This window comes from Malaclemys terrapin, chromosome 7 (assembly GCF_027887155.1).
Source record: "Malaclemys terrapin pileata isolate rMalTer1 chromosome 7, rMalTer1.hap1, whole genome shotgun sequence".
NCBI lineage: Eukaryota > Metazoa > Chordata > Testudines > Emydidae > Malaclemys > Malaclemys terrapin.
The window spans coordinates 122,686,520-122,708,504 of NC_071511.1; the positions used below are offsets into that span (position 1 = coordinate 122,686,520).

The 21,985-nt window shown below is 45.9% G+C and overlaps 1 protein-coding gene across 3 annotated transcripts in view; it reads left to right on the forward strand.

The window, feature by feature from the left end:
• Nucleotides 1-356: 356 nt before the first annotated feature.
• The window catches only part of SH3PXD2A (SH3 and PX domains 2A), a 394,601-nt gene continuing 372,972 nt past the window's right edge, over nt 357-21,985 (forward strand). For 2 of the 3 annotated variants that reach the window (XM_054036174.1, XM_054036176.1), the window contains exon 1: nt 357-1,206. In XM_054036174.1, the coding sequence (XP_053892149.1) occupies nt 1,135-1,206 (72 nt within the window). In that variant the 5' untranslated portion in view covers nt 357-1,134. The remainder of the gene's footprint in view (nt 1,207-21,985) is intronic. The other variant, XM_054036175.1, reaches the window with a different exon arrangement.

The window sequence follows — 21,985 nt, forward strand, 5'->3', positions numbered from 1 at the left end:
GACCCCAGCCCTCCTGCTGTCGCTGGGGGGCCTCTACTGCTGGTTGCCTAGAGTGCTGGGTGGGGGGAAACCCCCCCACACCCCTTCCTTGTGCTGTCCCATGGGGCCTCTAGGGGAGACCCCTGTGCCTGCTGTCCCTGATGATCCTATACCCTGGCTGCTTTGGGCGACCCCCCAGACCCCTCCCCCCTATCTCTGCCTGGGAACCTGACCCCTCCCCTGCCGCCTGGCAGCGGCCAGCCCCTCCCCTCCTGCCCAGCCCCTCCCCTCGCCCGCCGGCCCCTCTCCCTGCCCGGCCGAGCTCTCCGGCCGCACTCAGAGCCGAGCGCTCGGTGGCAGCGGCCCGGCAGGGAGCGAGCGAGCGAGCGAGCCCCGGAGCGAGCGCGGTGGGGAAGGGAGCCGCGCACGCCTGCCTGCCGCTGCGCCCCGGGGAGCAGCTCCATCCCTGCCCCGCTCGCGCCGCGCTTCCTTCCACCGGGGGCTGCTGCTGGAGGGGCCGGAGCCGGGGCTGCGGAGCGGGGGCGCAGGAGATACAAAGCCGCGGCCGCTGCAGGGCAGGCAGGGGGAGAGACAGACACAAGGGGGCATCCTGCAAAAGGGAGCTACCTCCCCGGGGGCCGCGGAGCCCCCCATCTACCCTCAAGGCAGAGCCAGCTGGAGACCACCCGTCACACTCCCCCCGCGTGGAGGACAGCCACCTGGACACTGACTCTGGGTGTTACCTCCCACCCCCCAGGGGAAATCTAGTCCAGCTCTTGGAAGCAATTGAAAACACTCTTCTTCCCACCCCCCCTTTTTTTTTTCGCGGAGGGACAAATCTGGACAGTGTTCGTTGTCATCTCCCTCCTAACTATTAGCGATTTCCACCCAAAGAGGGATAAGTCTTGGAAATAAACCTACCAAGAGGGGGTGAAATCTAGGGGAGGAAAAGATTTTTGGAAGTTGATCCACGCCCCCTCCTCCCGTTTTTGTTTTGTTTTGTTTAGGACATTTAAAAAATTCTTATTCTGCAGGGCACAGGTTCCCAGCTTCCTAGGAAATCCTCTGGACGGTGAGGAGCTGATTTGAAAGAATAATAATAATACAAGGATACAGCTGGGCCCTGTTTGCTTTTCCTGGTTTTTGTGTGTGAAGATGCTATCCTACAGCGTGCTGGACGCAAATGTGGTGGATGTGGAGAAAAGGAGAAACCCTTCTAAGCACTATGTGAGTACAGACAAGTTGACATGCTTACCCTCTGATTCATGTTGCATGCTGTAGCAGGGGTAAATCCTATTATAAGAGCAAATGTGTTAAGAGTCATTTATTGCCCCATCATTCAACAGATATTTGCAGTGTTTTCAAGAGCATATAGGTAAAGTGATATCGGCTGGATTGTTTTCTGTACGTGCCCATTAAATCTCTACAAAATACTTTTCCATGCCAAAAGCAACCATCCCCCTCCCCAAAACCCCCACTGCAGTGGAATTTGCTAATATACGAAATCAAACATTTGCAATCTGTTAGATTTACAGTTCTAATGGGTCGACCTGCAAGTCACTCATCATAACTGCATCTTGAGCTGAACTCCAGTGGGGAGTAATATCTTTCCATCTGCTCCCTAGATCATAGGAGGGTAAAAATTTGCATTTTTAGTATATGCAAGACATGGTGTCTTTTAGAGGAGCCCCTTTAAAGTCCGTGCAGTTGAATATATTCCAAAATAGTTCTCCCAATTTTGTAGTTGACAGTTTTCTTATTTATTGCTGGAGTATTGTGAAACCACTTTATCTCTAGAGCTTGCTTAGGACAGATGCTTTTCCAGTGAGTGGAGTGCTAACCTGGGAAATCCAGGTTCAGTTCCCTGCTTTGCCTCAGATTTCCTGTGTGACCTTAAACAAGTCACTTAGCCTCTCTTGTGTAGCAGTTCCCCATCTCACAATGGGGATGATAGCACTGATCTGCCTCAGAGGGGGGTTGTGGGGCTAAATACACACAAGATTGGAAGATGCTTAGCTACTATGAGAATGGGTGGCCATACAAGTAAGTAAGATAGAGACTGTTTAATGGAGGTGACCTTCTATGAAAGGAGGGGGAGAACTGTACTTGATAAGTTCATACACTATATATAGAGGAGGAGGGGGGGAGGAGTCCTCTTAGTACAGACTAACAAGGCTGCTACTCCAAAGCTTAATAAGTGTGGACTGTCATAGAGATTTCACTGTAATTTTTCCCCCACTAGTTTTTCATCACCCCAAATAGAATGTGTTGATGTTGCTTCTTTTTTGTTTGTTTCCTTTTATTGTTAAGGTGGACTTGCCCTACTTGCTCAGCAAAGTTCCAGTTCAGCATGCAAGGGGTCCCTTAACTCCCCTATTAAACCCTGATCCAATTCAGTAAATTGTGCAGTGCTTGCTCTGGTCCAGTGGGGAGCAGAGCAGGACACGGCTGCTGTAGGTTTCTGGAGTTAGCCAAGGAGGAGGTGCTGAGGCATCAAGTGAGCATTTTGCTCCTTGGTCTTGTAAATTTTAAGAAGACTTTGTGTTTTGAAACATGTATTTGCCAGGTTATCAAGGCAGACTCAACACTTGTTTCCTTTTCATGTCTACTTCACCTTCTGTCTTCACACCTCACTGCTAAATGGAGAAACATCAGACAGGGATTGCTGCAAACCCTCCCAAGATATCAGTACTACAGTATGTCCGTCCCTGTTGTGTGGAGGTGTTGCCTAAAGGTGCTGATGGCATGCAATAGAGTAGGCTCCCTTGGTGCCTCTGTGCCCTGTGCTTGAAACATACACATCAATTAGAGGTTTCAGAGTAGCAGCCGTGTTACAAGGCTTTTGAATTCTCTAGCTTTGTCAGGGTTTTAGTTACATAACCCTTTTTTGCATGTTCTTCTCAAAACCAACACTCGTTTAGTGGACTTTCCTAGAAGAGTTGATTTTATGTTCTAGAAGACGAATCAGTCATCACACTTCTTAGCATGCAGTGTAGTTGTAGCCCTGTGAGTCCAGCTCAAAAACCAGGGCAAAGCCCTAGGCATAGTTTACTTTGGTGTTTAAGCATTCTGAGCAGTTAGCCTGCAGCCACATCCCCTCCGGGCTGTACTCTTGCTAAAGCTCCCAGCCTAAGTAATTACAGGTCCTGTGTATGCTTTCGAAGAGTGGAGGTGTTAACCCTGATGTCCTGTTAGATTGCCACTTGAGCAATTTCACTCTGTACTTATTCCTCCATTACTTCATGTTGGATAAAGAGTTGTTCTTCAATTCCTGTGTAACGTTGTTGTGACTGACTCTGTTATATGGCTGCTGTGTGTCTCCCCAGAGGTGGCTGAAATTCATTGCTGTGTTGTGATCTCTATGTAGAAGTTTTTAGTAACTGTAAATAAAACACTATATGAACTTACAAAAGATGCAAGATAAATAAAATCATAACTTCTTGGTCCCTAAAAAATTACCTACAAAGGTTTATTTTTATTCTTTATAACTAACAGGATACATGTGAAAGATCTAAAACCTAGAGCATCATTTACAGTTTGAAACAAAACCTGTTCCTTATTCACAACCCTGCCAATCTTCCGATTTTGAATCTGTTTTCACAGGTAGAGTTGACCTTACATTTTATACAACGATTTAAAATCTCTTCTCCTCTTGACACTTTCAGGGCAATTTCCCTATTTCTCCAGTCACCATAGAGCCATCCAGGGAAGACAAGACCAGAATTTCTCATGTGTCTTTGTTATATTAAAAAAACAAAAACAGCCAGTTTTGCTGTATATATCCATAAAACAGCAAAAAAAGGGCACAGCTTCTCTTCCCTGCAGGTCGCCTTAAGTACAGAGCTTGCTCTCATCCATCCTTCCCTAGCTGCCATACAGGGGACCATACAGGCCTTTCTGCTTATTTGGCATGCTTAGATTTGGAATCTCTTGCTGTTACAGGAGATGAGAGGAAGTTATCTTCTCCATCCATTTCCAACTTCGCATCTGATATCAGGCCAGGTCTCCACCAGAGTTTTGTTGGCATAGCTGTTTTGGTCAGAAGTGTGTGGGGGAGGAGGGGCAGAATCACATCCCCCTAGCCAACATAGCTATGCTGGCAAAACCCCCAGTGTAGATGCAACTCTGCCGACAGAAGAATGCTTCTGTTGGCCTAGCTAATGTCATTGCGGAGGTGGTGTTACATTGCTGAAAGAAAAACTCCATCTGTTGGCGTACACCATGTCTCCCCTGCCAGAATAACTATTCTGGTACAGCTCTTCCAGCAAAGCCTTTGTAGGATAGACAAGGCCTCGATAAGTGCAAGTATTTCATATCCCTATTGTTTCCCATATCCTCAAATTAATGGCCTCGCCATTATGTCAGCTGTCTTCTCCTCCACAGTTGACCAGATGTATGGTGATGATCTGTATTATCCTACTGTCATCACTGTACTCTCTTGAGTGCTTATGCTGAGATCCCAAGGTAATGGACACGCACATTGGTACAAATTTTCTCTTACAGCATCTCTTGGTTTCCTGTGACAGTGGTGCTTGGTTGCAGTACAGCACACAGGGTGAGAAAAGGTAAAATGCCTGTGACATCAGACAGAACTGGTTAGACCTTCTCTGCAATTGAAACAGTTAAAAATGCTGCTGGCTGCAGCCATCTGAGTCACATATTATCTCTAATTCCTTGCCAGAGTAATTATTTCCTAATGTGATCTCCATATGATTCACACTATAGATCTTACATGAATTCCTGTAAATAGAAGTTGTAACCACTTCACCCAAGCTGTTTGAACATGATTGTCAACCAATGCATGTGATTATTAATCTCTTAATGTAGTGAGGGAATAAGTGTTTCTATTCAGATGTTCAACTCTTTGATTGCTTCTTCTGTGAAGGGAGGGTAGGATTTGGCTCAATGTCACAAGCAAGTTTGTGCAGGTCACACTAATTATTGTAAAATGTGGGCATTTCTGAAAAACTGACTGACTAACATTTTACCAACTTACTTGCCAGATCTGCTCACCTTGTGTATTCAGAGTCCTATCTACTTGCTTTAGTGACAAAGATCCTTGCTATTCCTGTTAGCCCTATAGAGCTAACATGGGAGTGGGAGCTGGATTCCATTCTGGCTTATGCATCAATGGAATAGTTAACTAAATTCCAGCTGCAGGATTGAATTTTGCCCTCTGTCTTCGGGGGGCTGCACAGGTATGACAATGTGTGGCTGGTAGGGTGACCAGATGTCCCGATTTTATAGGGACAGTCCCGATTTTTGGGTCTTTTTCTTATATAGGCGCCTATTACCCCCTACCCTCTGTCCTGATTTTTCACATTTGCTGTCTGGTCACCCTAGTGGCTGGTTATTCATGGGTTAAAAGGGGCTTACCCTGACTTTCAGAGGCCAGGTTGAGTTTGCAGAGCTGGAAATTGAAAGTGGATGCCTTTTTTTTTTCCTTTCTAAAATGGACAGATCTGCTCTGGAGTTAGGGGGACGCTAACAAACATGAAACCCCACAAGCCCAGTGATTCAGAGCTGCTTCTCAGACAGGAATATCCCTTTATATCTAAAGAAGTATTCCTGCTTTTAACTGAGTTAGTTGTTAGCAGTGTCTTAGACATGAGTTAGCATTTTCAAAAGTGACTTAGGCGCCTGAGTCCTGCCTGCTTTCAAAGGGACATAGATCTGGTCTACACAAGAAAGTTGCACTAGTTTCACTGAAGGTGTGATTTCAACTCCATTTAGTTAAGCTGGTGTGGGTGATCTGAGGCCATGTCTACGCTACAAATTTTGGCTGACGCAAATTACACTGGCATAAAGCTGCCACAGTTAGTATATCACTCCACATGCATAGTTGATTCCTTGCGTTGGTGCTATATGTACTCACCGGGAGAGCTTGTGTTGATGCACAGTGTGGTACATCATGGGTAGGTAGCCTCGTTTGCCACTCACCACCATCCAGTGCACTGTCTTTTGGAAAGTTTTGGCAATGCCTGCTGGGGCAGAAATAAGTCACCCGGGGCAACTGGGAACAAGGAGTCAAGTTCCCACCATGCAGTTTTCTCCATCCCATAGTGCCAGCCATATCCCATAACTTTCACACATTTAAAAAAAAAAAAAAAAATCTCTCGTGGCCCTTTGCACTGCTATCCAGCTCTGACAGAGGCCTGGAACTTGCACAGCTCTGCACTATTGTCATGAACATTGCAAGCACAGGACGCACGATCCTCCAGTATTTGCAGAGCTGTAAGAAACCGCATCAGCGGGGAACATGACAATTTCAAGGAAGACAGATTGCTGTGGGCCATAGCGAAAACCAATTCAAGGTGGTTGGTGACATTCACGGAGCAGATGGTGGAGCACTGCTTCTGGGTCTCAGAAATAGGCACTGTCTGGTGGGATCATATCTTACTTCAGGTGTGGGATGATGAGAAGTGGCTTCAGAACTTTTGAATGTGAAAGGCCGTGTTCCTGGATCTGTGCACCAAGCTTGCCCGAGCCCTCCAGTGCAGGGATACAAGAATGAGAGATGTGCTGTCAGTGGAAAAGCTAGAGGTGATCGCACTGTAGACACTTGTATTGTTGGATTGCTAGCAGTCAGTGGGAAACCATTCTGAAGTTGGAAAATCCGCTCTGGGGCCACTGTCATGCAAATGTGCAGGGCGATTAATTTTCTCCTGCTATGAAGGACTGGGACTCTTGGGAATGTGCAAGGTATAGTGAGTGGATCTACAGCAGCGGGGTTCCCAAACTGAGTTGGAGTGATAGATGGTATGCACATCCCTATTTTGGCATCAACCCACCTTGTCCCAGAGTATATCAATAAAAAGAACTGCTTTTGCAAGGTTATGCAAGCATTGGTGGGTCACTGGGGACATGTCACAAACATCAATGTTGGCTGGTGAGGGAAAGTGCATGATGCTCGTATCTTCAAGAACGCAGGACTGGTCAGAAAGCTGCAAGCAGGGACACTACCGGTATTTCCTGACCAGTGGCTTATCATTGGCAATGTTGAAATGCCAATAGTGATCCTGGGGAATCCAGCCTGACCCTTGGCTTATGAAGATGTACGTCAGCCTCCTCAACAGCACCAAGGAAAGAGTCAACTACTGGCTCAGCTGGTGCGGAATGTCAGTTGAATGTGTTTTTGGTAGATTGAAGGGACGCTGGTGTTGCTTACTCACAAGACTGGGTTTCTGTGAGGAAAATAGCTGAATAGTTATGGCTGCGTTTTGTTTCCTGCGTATTATCTGTAAGGCAAAGGGGGGGAAAGCTGCCCCCAGGATGGAGGTGGAGTGGCTGTCTGCTGAGTTGGAACAGCCAAACACAAGGGCTGTTAAAAGAGCTCAGTGCAACTATGGCTGAGGGCGTGCCATCGGTACAACTTTGTAATGGGAAATACATTTACACACTTAACTGAGGCTCTTTCCTCTGCACTGGGCTTCCCTCTGCTTGACTCCTGGGACTGACTGGACTGTCATGGAGTCTCAAACAGGCCATGGCTCTCAGCATAGCTGGACCCCCCCAGTTGCAGATCCCTCCTCCTCGCTATTTACGGCCAGGGTCCTCTGAGGTATCCACAGTAGTCCGCAGGGTGGTGGAGTCTCCACCAAATATGGCATACAGCTCTTTGTAAAAATGGCAGGTCTGTGGCTTGGCACTGGATTGGCTCTCTGCCTCCCTGGGCTTCTGGTCTGCCTGTGGCATTGGTGCTCATCCTTCTCATACCCCTTCCCCTGAATACCCCGTGCAATCTGCTCGTAGATATCCACATTTCTAGGGCTGGTCTGTAGCTGTGCCTCACAACCTCTTCTCCTCGCACTCCCCAGAGAGCCAATATGTCCTGTCTCCTCCAGGCTGGAGAGTGCCTGGAGCGTGAAGCTGGCACGATCAACTGGGCAGTTGCACACAAACATGGAAATTTACTAGGTGTGTTCACAAAGCTTGTCAATCGGGAAAAGGCATTTCAAAAATTCATGAAAGGTCTTTAAAGGGTGAGGGGAGGCTTCTGCTCCCAGTGACCCCCAGGCAGTGGAGTTCACAATTGTGACCAGAGCGGTCAGCGTTGGGCATTGTGGGACAGCTGCTGGAGGCAGGAGTGGTGGAGCCTTCCCAAAACCATTTCCCTGCCCCTGCCCCCCCTCCCCAGGCCCTGGCAAAGCTGGGAGGGACCCAGGCTCTCTGGCCCCACTCACCTGTCTGGAGCTGCCCCTCCCCCCCCCCCCAAAAGCAGCCCCTGGCCCATGTGTGTTTCTCCCCCCATGTCCAGAACTCTGCCAAAGGCAGGTAGAGGGTCTGCAGCTCTCCACAGCTGCCCGGGTAGTTCTTACCTCAAACCGGCTTCCGGCCTGGCGGCAGGGCTGAAGAGTTACAGCCTGTCTATGGTAAGAGCGGAGGGCTGCTCTTGGTGGGGGGGATCCCCACAGCTGCCCATGCTCCAGCTGCTGGCTGGGGGGATGAGGCCTTGGGGGGCGGGAGGAAAGAGGAGGGGCAGGGGGCAGGGGGCAGGGCCCATGGTGAAAAGTGGACGGGCCAGGCCCATCCACTTTCAAAAAGTGGGAGGATCATGGCCCCCCAGTTAGTCGCTTAAAATTTTAAGTTAAATGGATGCATCTTGTACATGTAGAAAAGGCTTTAGGCTGCTAAGGCACACCGGCACTTCTGAAAATGGTACCTTCACTTAAAGGTGCTGTACAAACACCTGGGTCCTGTAAGCTGCCCTCCGCAGGTGAGCTCCTGCACCTGCATCAAACCTCCCTGACTTCAAAGGAACTGTGTAAGGGTCCATGTGTGAAGCAGCTCACAGGATCAGAGCCTTAATCGTGGTCACAGCATCCCTGCTGGGAGCTAGGTCTGTATTATGCGTCTCTTACAGATGGGGCAATTGAAGAGAAAAAGGCTAACTCCCCAAGCTCAGTGACTCAGTGGGGGAAGCTGGTAATAGACAGCAGATTTGAGTTCTCTGTCCCTTACATTGGAAGACAGTCTGGCTAGTGGGTAAAGCGTCTGGTAATGGATTAAAATACACAACTAGAAAAGTTACGAGCCCTTGGATTATGTCATTGTCTTCCTAAAAGCCACTTCCCATTTCATAAGAATTAAACAGGAAGAAGGATTCAATGTGACTCTACCTGCAGCAGGAAGTGACATACCAGCTCTCTCATTTAGTCATTTGGGAGGAAACAGCTGGACACTTTCTACTGTACATCTTTTTATCTGCCTTTTTTTATGTCACTTCCCCTGAGTCAGTGCCTGCTAGCACAATAGGGAGCAGTTCTCAGGGATGACAGGGAAGAGTAGGGATGCTGGAAGGCACTTGAGAGCTTTGTATAGAATAGTCAAGTGGTACCATGTTGTAAATAAAACTGATACCTTTTTGCCTTGGGCATGCAGTAGAAATAGTTCATGAAGCACACAGAGTCCTGCACAGTAACCTAATACTGGCTTTTGTAAAACTTTTTTAAACAAAGTCTCGACTACTTAATAGCATCCCTCGTTTAACACGCACAGGTTAGTGTATATGCCAGTTTCAAACATTCATGGAGCTTTAAAGGGTTGAAGAAGACTGAGTGCATCTATGACCCCTGGGCAGTGGAGTTCACAATTGTGACCAGAGCGGTCAGTGTTGGGTGTTGTGGAATATCTGCGGGAGGACTGTTATTGTCAACCTAGGTAATGCGGTGTCTACACTTGCACTGTGTAGACCTCAGGACATTGACCAATTTACTAATAGCTGTTATAGACTTGTCTTTTCTGTTCATCACAGGAGAAATGAGTTTTGTAAGTTATAATCAAGGACTTGTTTCTTGGAGCAGCTAGTCCTGGAACCCACAAGGGGAGAGGCAATTTTTGATTGAGGGTACGTCTACACTTACCTCCGGGTCTAGCGGCAGGCAATCGATGTTCTGGGATCGATTTATCACGTCTGGTTTAGACACAATAAATCGATCCCGGAAGTGCTCGCCGTCGACGCCGGTACTCCAGCTTGGCGAGAGGAGTACGCGGCATCGACGGGGGAGCCTCCCTGCCGCGTCTGGACCCGCGGTAAGTTCGGACTAAGGTACTTCGAATTCAAAAACAAAAAACAATAACGCAAACAAAACTCACCACCACAGTAGCATTTTACTTCAAAAAAAGGGAACTAAACAAAAACGAGGAAGCTAGGTAAATGGAAATTAAAAGGAACAGTCACAGCAGTGAAATGCCTGCAAGCTGCATGGAAACTATTTAACAACACTAGAGCAGGGATGGCCAAACTTACTGACCCTCCGAGCCGCATACGAACATCTTCAGAAATTCAAGAGCTGGAGCACACCTGCCAGAGCTCGGGGTTTCAGCCCCGCAGGAGGCACCCCACAGGGCTCAGGACTTCAGCCCTGCTCCTGCTGAAGCCCCAAGCCCCGGCAGATGGGTTCCACAGGGCTGAAGCCCTAAGACCCCAGCTGCCAGCTGGGCAGAAGCTGCTACCCCACCACCCTGCTGCAAGGCAGAGGTCTGGAGCTCTCCCCCAGGTCTGGTAGCTGGAGAATTGCGGGGGTGGGGGGGGGGAGCATGAAGAGGATTTATGCCTACTCCCCAGATTTTGCCCAGATTGGTGACAAGTTCTGTCTGCCATTGACAGCTGTCTGGCCTCAAGTGACACAAGCTGAGGGTCTCAGTCCAGTTACTACTGGAGCAGATGCTTTCACGTTGGGCTCTCTTCCTGCAGGAGGTAGTCGGTCAGGCTTTCTAGCGCTAGGTTGAGATAGGAAAGCATGCACAGTCACTGGTAGTGCTGTGATAAGTGAAGTACTGTAGTCGTCCAGGGCTATCAGTCTAGCAACTTTCCTCAGCATTAAAATCACTTGGAACTAATAAACAAACAAGAACTTGCTAAGTATTTTCCTGGAGGGAAGCCACAGGAAGAGCAGAGCAGGTTAAGTGATCTTCTTCCCCTTCACTTCCCCTTTACTGAGCAAAAACAACGAGGAGTCCTTGTGGCACCTTAGAGACTAACAAATGTATTTGGGCATAAGCTTTCGTGGGCTAGAACCCACTTCATCAGATGCACGAAGTGAAAAATACAGGAGCAGATATAAATACATGAAAGGATGGTGGTTGCTTTACCAAGTGTGAGGTCAGTCTAACGAGATAAATCAATTAACAGCAGGATACCAAGGGAGCAGAGTTCAACCTTTCCCCGAAAGGATTATAATGAACTCTTGAGCTAGCTCCTGAGAGCAGGAAAGAGGAAACCCAGAAGCTGTGGAAGGAAACCTTCTGTGAGTGTGTGCGGACCCATGAACAGAGTAGACCAAGAGAGGCCCAGCCTCATTTCTAATATAGTATGTTGTTTTAAAAAATATAGCGGTGGCTGAGGTAGGGAGGGTTAAAAAGCAACTGAAAACGTGCAGTACTAACTCAGTTGTTTGACAGTAATAATAATAATAATAATACCCATACACCCCTTCTCATATTCAAAGTGCCCGACACATTGCTGAACCCCCCAGCTCCCTTGGGTAACTAGGTTGGGGTCAACCTCATTTTACAAAGGAGTAAACTGAGGCACAAGAGGTTGTTGAGCAATTATCCTGTGATTTCACAGTAGGTGGAGCTGGGATTAGAAACCTAGAAATTCCTGATCCTAATATCAATTCACCCAGCCACTCTGTTCTGTCATTTATAAAGCCTTAGCGCCTGTATCACGGGGGAGTGCGGGGGAGAGACACTGCAGACCGTGTCCTAACATGTGCTGCCAGGGCCAATCCCAGTCAAGGAGGTTTATTCTTTCTTAACCATTGTTAAGAAACAACCAGAACGCAGTCTTAAGTCAATACCTGGCACCAGGCTTCAGGACTACCCTCCCAGGGGTCTCTGGCTCTCCAGTTCCTGGCAGCTTTCCTGTCTCCTCCAGCTCTGCTCCCCTCTTGGAGCTGTAGGGTTACATCCTTAAGCCCTGGGACTCCTTGCTCCAGGGACTCACCAGAGGAGTTAGCTCCACTTCAGTATGGCCTCTGCTGACCAGGGCTTAGCCTGCCTCAGTCCTTTCTTCTCAGCTGCCTACTAGTAACCCTTTACAGGCCTAGATGTAGCCCAGCCCTCTTTAATTAGCTGGATTGGGCTCACCTGCTCCAGTCATAGAATCATAGAAGATTAGGGTTGGAAGAGACCTCAGGAGGTCATCTAGTCCAACCCCCTGCTCAAAGCAGGACCAACCCCAACTAAATCATCCCAGCCAGGGCTTTGTCAAGATGGGCCTTAAAAACCTCTCAGGATGGAGATTCCACCACCTCCCTAGGTGACCCATTCCAGTGCTTCACCACCCTCCTAGTGAAATAGTGTTTCCTAATATCCAACCTAGACTTCTGCCACTGCAACTTGAGACCATTGCTCCTTGTTCTGTCATCTGCCACCACTGAGAACAGCTGAGCTCCATCCTCTTTGGAACCCCCCTTCAGGTAGTTGAAGGCTGCTATCAAATCCCACCTCACTCTTCTCTTCTGAAGACTAAATAAGCCCAGTTTCCTCAGCCTCTCCTTGTAAGTCATGTGCCTTAGCCCCCTAACCATTTTTGTTGCCCTCCGTTGGACTCTTTCCAATTTGTCCACATCCTTTCTGTAGTGGGGGGCCCAAAACTGGATGCAATACTCCAGATGTGTCCTCGCCAGTGCTGAATAGAGGGGAATAATCGCTTCCCTTGATCTGCTGGCAATGCTCCTACTAATGCAGCCCAATATGCCATTAGCCTTCTTGGCAACAAGGGCACACTGTTGACTCACATCCAGCTTCTCGTCCACTGTAATCCCCATGACCTTTTCTCCAGAACTGCCGCTTAGCCAGTCGGTCCCCAGCCTGTAGCAGTGCATGGGATTCTTTCGTCCTAAGTGCAGGACTCCGTACTTGTCCTTGTTGAACCTCATCAGATTTATTTCACATCAGTCCAGGGGAGCTGGGCTCTGTCTATCCATAGGACCAGCTACCCTGTGACAGCCTGATTTTGAGAGGTGTGGAGCATCCGCAAAGCTGTATGACTTTGGTAGGAGTCAATATGTGCTTTATATTCTGATTAAAACATGTTCCCGACTCATGGCATCTTTGAATAAAACTCTGTCTGTAACCAAGGTATTGTACCACCAGTAGTTCATGTGTAGGCTCAGCAGGCTGATGGGTTTTTGTCAGGGGTGTTGGCCTATATTCAATTTCTTTGTATGAGTTGGATTAAAAAACAAATAATAGACCCTTTAATAATAATGATACCTAACTTTTATATAGCACTCTTCATCAGTAGATCTCCAAGTGCTTTACAAAGGAAATCAGTATCATTATCCCCATTTTACAGATGGGAAAACTGAGGCATTAAGTGGTGAAGTGATTTTCAGAAGTTCACTCAGCAGACCAGTGGCAGAGCCAGGAATAGAATCTAGGTCTCCTGAGTTCCAGTTCTACTCCTTAAAATGATGTGGCAGATGCACTAGTGGTTTCTCCCTAATGCTGTGGGGGAAAAAGTCATAGTATAAGGACAACACACTATGTTTTCCCTATGTGAAGACGAGTTATTTTACTGTGGAGGAAATCTTGCTATTTCCAAAGCAGTTTGAGGTACTGAAACTCCAGAATGTCTTCATTTTGGATACTTAAGGTGATCCTCAAACCATCATTGCTATAGAAAATACTTTGTTTAATTTTTCTTTAGATTCTGCCTACTTGGTAGTACAAATGTAATACACTATGGATAGTTTTGGATAGTTGACTTTCAACTCATTTCTGAGATGTATGGAGGGGACTTTAATTTCAGCATTTAAATGAAAGAAGAACAGGAGTACTTGTGGCACCTTAGAGACTAACAAATTTATTAGAGCATAAGCTTTCGTGGACTACAGCCCACTTCTTCGGATGCATATAGAATGGAACATATATTGAGGAGATATATATACACACATACATATATATGCATCCGAAGAAGTGGGCTGTAGTCCACGAAAGTTTATGCTCTAATAAATTTGTTAGTCTCTAAGGTGCCACAAGTACTCCTGTTCTTCTTTTTGCGGATACAGACTAACACGGCTGTTACTCTGAAACCTAGCATTTAAATGCTTGATTTGTGAAGATACATATTAATATTCCACTCTTCATCATCTACACTAAATTTAGAGTGAATTTAGTGCTGGATAGAAACCACTAGAGCGTGGAGTTCTCTCTGTACCCACCTGCACCCTGTCTTGTGCATATGTGTGTGTCTGTCCCTGAGAAACCACCCCAAGAAGGAGAATGGTTTGTTATTTGTATTGCAGCAGTTGTTTGCTAGCCCTGATGCTGCTTAATGGCATATTGGTCTGGAACTTCCATTTCAGTGCGTGGACTCTGCCATGGACAACTCCATGTCAGCGACTGTAGTCATCTGCATTTTAGACAGGTACAAAGAGAGACACTCTGTCCCAAACAGCCAGTGTACAAACCAAGGGGGGGGAAGGAGATGTTACCCATTCAGACCTTGGCTGAGGTTGCTAACCAAGCACAGCCAGTTAGTGACAGCTATGTTGGTGGATTTTCACCTGTTCTCTAGGAACTGGGTGAAGACCCATCAGCTCCGTTCATACAAGATACCAAATCGCCAGCAATGGTTGTTGGTCATTGTTGACAGGGAGCTAGCCTAGAACAGGTAACCCAAAGATGGAAAAATTCTGTAATCCACCCCAAATATCCTGGCCTGTCCAGTTTCTCTTCACCACAGGTGTATTTCTAAGTAAATGTGAAACTGCCGCAGAATTGCGCCAGATTCCTATTACACAGCTGGGTAGCAAAGGGTTAAACAAAAGGTCCTGCAGGGTGAACGCAGGGTGACCAAGATGACATGACAATGTACTCTAGCTGACGTACTCGTGAGTCTCTCAGTGACCTCAAACTCCTGGATGGACTCCAGGAGAGCCTGGCCCTGCCCCAGTGACAATAGTCTTTAATTTGTTGGCCTGTCAGAAAGCTGTGAAGTCACTTTTTTCACAGGCCCGTTTCCAACTCTTTGGATTTCCCTCCTAGTAAACTTAGTAGCACGTCATGGTTTTACCAGAAGCCAGGCTTTCCAGCCAAGTCAGCAGCGCTGGAGTCAGTGAATGCCCATTCATTGCAGGCCATTATCTGAATTCCCAGGCTTTTTCTTCTCAATGTGGTCTGTGTCTTGCGCAAAGTGCTGGTCAAAAGCCCAGTGCAGCCTCATGGGAAAACTTTGAAGAGGTTCTAGAAACCATGGCCAATGTTGTCAGTGCGTAAAGATAGGGTCCTGAATCCCCAGGCAAAAGTGCTCTGATTCTCAGAGCTGCAGCTCCCATTGACTTGAGTGGGATTTGTGGATGCTCAGCACTTCTAAATTCAGGCCACTGTTATTCAGGTGCCTAATTCTAGGCACCTGGCTTTGAAAACTTTGTGTGCTAATAACTTGTTGCTATTAGAAATTTTCTTCTTAAATAAAAAGAGAGAGAGATGGGCCGGAACTAAAACCTTAGAGTAGAAAATGCCCAAGCTTTGTGGAGGTTTAGATCCATACCCAAACATTGCACCCGCCCTCCAACTCTAAATGTAGCAAAACAAAGCCTCAAATCCAAACATTCCTTCATGTAGGTGGGATTTGTAGCCCAATTTTGCAGCCCAGGTTCATGTCTCAAAAAAAAAGCCAAAATATTTCTATTTTGTATCTACTGCTGTGGCAGCTTCTTCATTTGAAACCTTAGTCTTTTCTGGGGATGTATTAGGCTGTGGAATTGTCTCCCAAAAGAGAGAGTAGAAATTAAATTGCTTGTGACATCTAAATCAATACTGGACAAAGCTCTGGAAAACAGATTATAGGGAACAATCTTTCAGTGACCCCAGTGGATGGATCAAGTAGTCTAATAGGTTTTTCCCCTTCTCCAGCTTCTGTTAATATCATGCCACACAGAAGCACATTCGGTGGATGTTTCTGTTGAAAAGATCAGTAGCCAAATTAACAATTAATATAACAGGTTTCAGAGTTAACACAGAAACTGGAGTTGGGTCCTTCAGACCTTTCTTAGAACTATTGTTTTAGGCTGTCTGTAAACCTAAGAAGGCACCACTGCATCAGGTTGCATTGCAAAGGTTTTAATTGCAATCTTAATGTCCAGGAATGGATCATTTAAAAAAACAAAACAAAACGACACTCAGGCCATGTCTACACTAGCGAGCTTACAGTGGCACAACTGTACCTATGCAAGATCGCCTGTGTAGCTGCTCTGTGCCAGCAGGAGAGCGTCTCCCGCCATCATAACGCTGCGCGTACTGCCACTTACGCTGGCGAAACTTCTGTTGTTCAGAGTTGTTGTTTTTTTCACACCTCCGAGTGACATACGTTTTGCCATCATAAGTGGTAGTGTAGACATGGCCTTAGATTATAGTGTCTCCTGGAGCCAGAATGTTGTGATCCATTTCTGTTGACTTTGAGCTCTGTCCAAAATTCTCTCTTAATTTAGCCAGGTAGCCTGGAGGCAGGAAGACTCCTGCCAGCTGGGTGTGGTGAAGGAGGGACCCTAATTTGTGTGCAGATCCAGTATTCCTCCCTCCTAGGCATAAGAGGCTAATGGAGAAGCAAGAGTCAAGCTCTTGGTCACAGGGCAGGAATTATGGCATAATCGGGTGCTATATGGAGTGAGATGAAATTGGTGCCTTCCCAGCATATTCCTCAACTGTATCATGCCAACCAAACCCCCTAAACCCACTGCAGGTTGCTAATATTAGAGCTGTAGAGTCATGAACAGCTAAGGTTAGAAGAAACATTAAACACGTTAAGGAAGTGAACCTCACATTATCACTTTCAGCTCCCACTTCTGCTGCATAGTACCTCTCACTTTGGGACACTATCGCACATTTACATACATCTAGGTCTTGGCAGCTGGAGAACTTCTGCTTCCCAGCCGTGGGTCAAGTGGCAATTTATTTTTGTACAGGTCTAGCGGCTGGTATTACTAATAATACATGTGCATGCTTTGAACTTATCTGGTGCCTTTCATCCACGGATCCCAAACACTTTTAAGCCTCAGCTCCTCTTTATAAGGTGGGTAAATAAGAGCGTCTAGCAAAATATCTGCTGGTAGGGAGCCTGCACAAAATAACTGGATGGGCTAGGGCAGGTGGAAGGAGCTTGTTAAGGTTTGAGCCTCCCTGGAAGTCATTTCATCATAGGACTGGGGTTGTGGGTAGGGGGTAAGGAAGAGAGTGAGAGTGGATTCACAGCCCGTGCTCTGACCACTGCTTATCACATTGTTCATAATTGTCTCAGTTCCCTTGTGCTCCCACCTGTCATCTCTTATCTTACAGATTGTAAATTCCTTGGGGCGAGGAAATGTGTTTGTACAGCACCTTCCACAATAGGGTCCCGATCTGGCCAGGGCACCTATTGATTGGCGCTACTGCAATTCAGAAAATTAATAATAATGATGGCTGCAATACAACCAAAATATTTAACATCCATCACTTGGATTTTTATTTTTTAAGGCTATACACCCATCACAAACTAGCAAAAGTATCACAGATTAGTTGATGCACGTTCAGTATTGCCAGCCCAAGTGTTCAAAAATTATGAGCCAGGTTCCAAAAAGCTATGAAATTATTTAAAAAATTGAGAGTTTTTAAAATTATATATCTGCCTACTGGTTTCTGAGCCTTTAGGATGCACTCGGGTCACGTTTTCAAGCTTTTTCTCCACAAACACGAGGGCTAGAAACTTACTTCATTTTTAAAAATGAAAGTGGAGATTCTCCTATGATCACCTGACTCCAGAAGCTGGGGCTTTAAGTAAAACACCAAACAACTGGAGACTCATGATAAGTCACTAGAGTTGGCAACACTGCCTATGTGTGTGTATAAAATAGTAAGTAGGTTTGTGTAGCAATCTGGGTGGAGAAGGGGCTTCAGAATGCTAATACATGCCTCAGCTGGGATATTATTACATGGATTGAAGAGACAAAGTGAGTGAGGTAATATCTTTTACTGGACCAACTCCTGTGAAGAGGCAGTCATCCTGTTGGATCCCAGCTTTCAGCTAAGCCAGTGTATAATAAGCATTACCATATGCCCATTTTAAAGAGGGGGATATAGGCACAGAATAATTCAAATTTGCTCAAGGTCACAAGGAGCCAGATTGAGCCACCCTTACTCGGATGAGTGCAGCGGGACTATTTGCCAAGTAAGGTACCACTCAACATAAGCATGGGATGCTTTAGCCTGGTGTGACTCCTGACTATCCCTGGCATCAGCCCTTTGAAAACAGTTGGTGCCTAGGGATGGGTAGACATTTATTGCAAAGAAGAGATGAGTGAATTCCTCCATTATAACATAATACTCCTTTAGGGTTGTCTCACAGAAGCTAGGCTTGAAGCCTTGAATGATGCTACAGGCTTGCAAAAGGGTAGAGGAGAAAATAGATCTTGTGAGGTTCCCACATTACATTTAATGAGTCTCTAATCTTATTCAGTTACTTAAGCAGATGGTGTCTATTTAATATTCTAAACATACAGATAACCCACTCGTTGGTTGGCTTTTTGGTAGGGAACAGGCACGGTAGCTTAAAAGAGAGCCATCAGCCACCGGTACAGACATTCTGCAGAGTTTATAGAGCACTTTACTTCAGCAAATCTGCACCAATGGGAGGTAATGCACTGTAAGCTCACCCTGGTTCTGTGAAAGGGGAGGTAGCAGAGCTGGGGAGGGAGGCAGCCTGCAGTTTTTGTTTCGGATGCAATAACAATAAATATTTCCAGATTGGGTCTTTGAAAAAGTTTGTAGGGGGACAAAGGCCAAAGATAACAAGAGTTTTCCAGAGTCTGGAGCAGAGGGAAAGGGAGCCAGTGTAATTTGGAGCCCTGAATGCTGGCGGGCACATAAAGGCTGAATCTCAGCTCACCACGTCACTTGCAAATCAGGAGAGATAACCGTGGTGATACAAACCAGCTTCTTCGTTGGCCAGTTTGTGTAGCTAATGGCCCCAACCTGGTGCTTTGGAGTTTCAAAAGCGCTCTCTTTTAAAGTCACTTTCCTTTTAATTTAACTGTTTTCTCTTTTTTAATTGTTTTTGGCAGTTGCTTCTTAAGGGGTCTGTGACAAACCTCAGGATTTCAGTCCCCCACGATGCCAAACCATGCTGTGAGGTCATGGAAACCCAAGGCCTACTCCTGCTCCTATTGAAATTGATGGCCATACTGAGTCCCTGGCTGGTTGAGATTGTCAGTGTCTCCTTCAAGGAGGATACTGTGCTGATGACTTAAGGAAACACGTGTCCAGCCTCCACTCCAAAAGACCTCTTCTGACGCTGACAATCTAAACAGCTGTCATCTGGTATCCCTTTTAGTTCTCACAGGCTGCGTCATGCATCTTGAATTGAGGGCAAGGCTTGTAGATGTTTGGCAAAGTGTTCGTGTGTGTGTGAGAGAGAGATTCAAAGCATTTATACATTTCACATACCTATGTTAGAGAAGTGCTAACAGAATGTTATATGGCAGCAGATAATAGTTATCAGAGTAAAATGAGATAGTAACTTACCACTCATATGTTTTTAATAAAGTGAGGTCATTTAATCTGATTTCGATGCTAGATTTGGTAGTGTCCTGAGCTCTGGACTTGCATACGTATTCTAATAATAACAATAATTTGCACTTACATTGTGCCTCTCGCTTGTAGAGGACCTCAGAGCTCCTCTACAAGCATTAGAGCAGTCTCACAGGTATGCAGCCACATGCGCATCATGCGAAAGCACCAGAGAGATGAGCCACAGTAACTGTCGTTAGGATCCTCAGTGTGTTTGGAGCATGAGGCATCCAAGGAAATTGAAGTGCCACCACATGTGATGGGTCTGGCTCCCAGGGCAGCCTGACATGCCCGCTGTGAGAAGTGTGCATGTTTGGTGAATAACACTGGGAAAGCAGCTCCTTTTTATAAGGAATTCAGTTCGGACAGAAGACAGCAGGCACTTAGTCTACCTTGGTGTTCGATACAAAAGAAGAGCATGCTGAAATGCTAAAAAATGAGGATAATACTTTTGGTTACATTTTTATAGCACTATGAAGCGTGCAGCAGTATTTTGCACTTTTAAAAACCCCTCGTCTACTCTCGCAAAGTGCCTTGCGAACATGAGTAAGCCCCAGAACACCCCTGTGAAGCGGGGGGGGGGGGGTCACTTCCCCATTTTACAGATGAGAAAACTGAGGCACGGAGAGATGAAATGACTTGCCCAAGGTTTCACAAGCAAGTTGATGGCAAAGCTAGGAAATAGGGGGCCAAGATTTTCAAAAATGGTTAGGGATTTTTGGATGTCTAGTTTAAGACACCTTAAAGGGGCATGAATTTGCAGAAAGTGCTGGGCACCCACTGTCTGGAAACCAGACACTTTTAAGGTTCCTAAAAATAGACTTAGCCAAGACACACTGATGCAATTATAAGCACATCAGTTACCTCTGACTCCCAGTTCAAACCACCCTGGTGATGCCACAGCTATGAAGGCAAGGAAACAAACCATTACTCTGTAGGGTAAGACAATATTTATGGTAGCACACTCAAGATATTGGGCCTGGTTTCTGAGGCAGTGTTAGAACAGAAGAGCTGCCACATTGGGTCAGACCATGGTCCATCTTGCCCAGTATCTTCTCTCCAACAATGGCCTGTACCAGCGCTTAAGGGGGAGTGTACTGAACAGGAGAATTTGGGAGTGATCCACTCCTGTCTTTCACTCCTGACTTCTGGTACTCAGGTTTATATAAGATCGCTCTTAGCACGGGCTTGTGTCCCTGACCATTTTGTCTAATAGCCATTGATGGACCTATCTTTCATAAACTTACCCAGTTATACTTTTGGACATCACAACATCCCATGGCAACGAATTTCACAGGTTAGTTTTGCATTGTGTGAAAAAGTACTTCCTCTTGTTTGTATTAACCTGCTTCCTAGTAATGTCATTGGGTGACTCCTGGTTTTTGTATTGTGTAAAAGGGTAAATAACACTTTACTATTCACTTTCTCCACACCATTCATGTTTTTATAGAACTTTTATCATATTCATCTTTAGTCACCTCTTTTCTAAGATGAACAGCCATAGTCTTCTTAGTCTCTCCTCATACGGAAGCTATTCCATACCCTGCCTTGATCATCTTTGTTGCCCTTCTCTGAACCTTTTCCAATTCCACTATATCTATCCTCTTTGAGATAGGGTGACCAGAACTGCACAGTATTCAAGGTGTGGGCGCACCATGGATTTATATAGTGGCATTATGATATTTTCCATTTGATTTTTTTATCCGTTTCCTAATAGTTCCTAACACACTGTTGGCCTTTTTGATTGCTGCTGCTTACTATCCGTGGTGACTCCAAAATCTCTGTTTTGGGTGGTAAATAATGACAGTCAATTTAGAACCCATCATCATATATGTACAGTTGGGATTATTTTTTCCAATGTACATTACTTTACGCTTATCAATGTTCAAGTTCAACTGCCATTGTGTTGCCCAGTCACCCAGTTTTGTGAGATCCCGTTGTATCTCCTTACAGTCATTGGCAGATGAGGGTTAGTGGCAGGGGTTGAGGTGATTGTCATTTATTTTAGAAAAATGAAGACCAAAGTTAACCAGTCTAACTCCGGCCATAAAACTTACTTTGTTGTAACACTTAAAAGGCCTATTCAAAAGCACAGGGTGCATAAAACTAAGAGAATTAATCACAGAAAATATTTTCTTTGCACTCTTTGAAGATGTTTTTGACTAACCAGCCTTTCTTGTGCATCTTAAAGGTACAGGTGAGAAAAATACAAACTCTTCTCCATGTCCTGCAGTTCTTTTGCATGCAAAATTTCCATTGGGGTCCTGTGGACAGAAGGACTGAGGTTCCTAATGTCTGAATAATGACCTATCACAATAATTCCTGCTCCAGACAAAATATTCTACTTCAATCTCCCCGCAAAATAAACACTGACTGTTGCCACGGTCATTTGCTGTGCTGGGCCCCAGGGAATGGTATTTGCTCCCACCTTGAAATCAACCTAATTTATTCC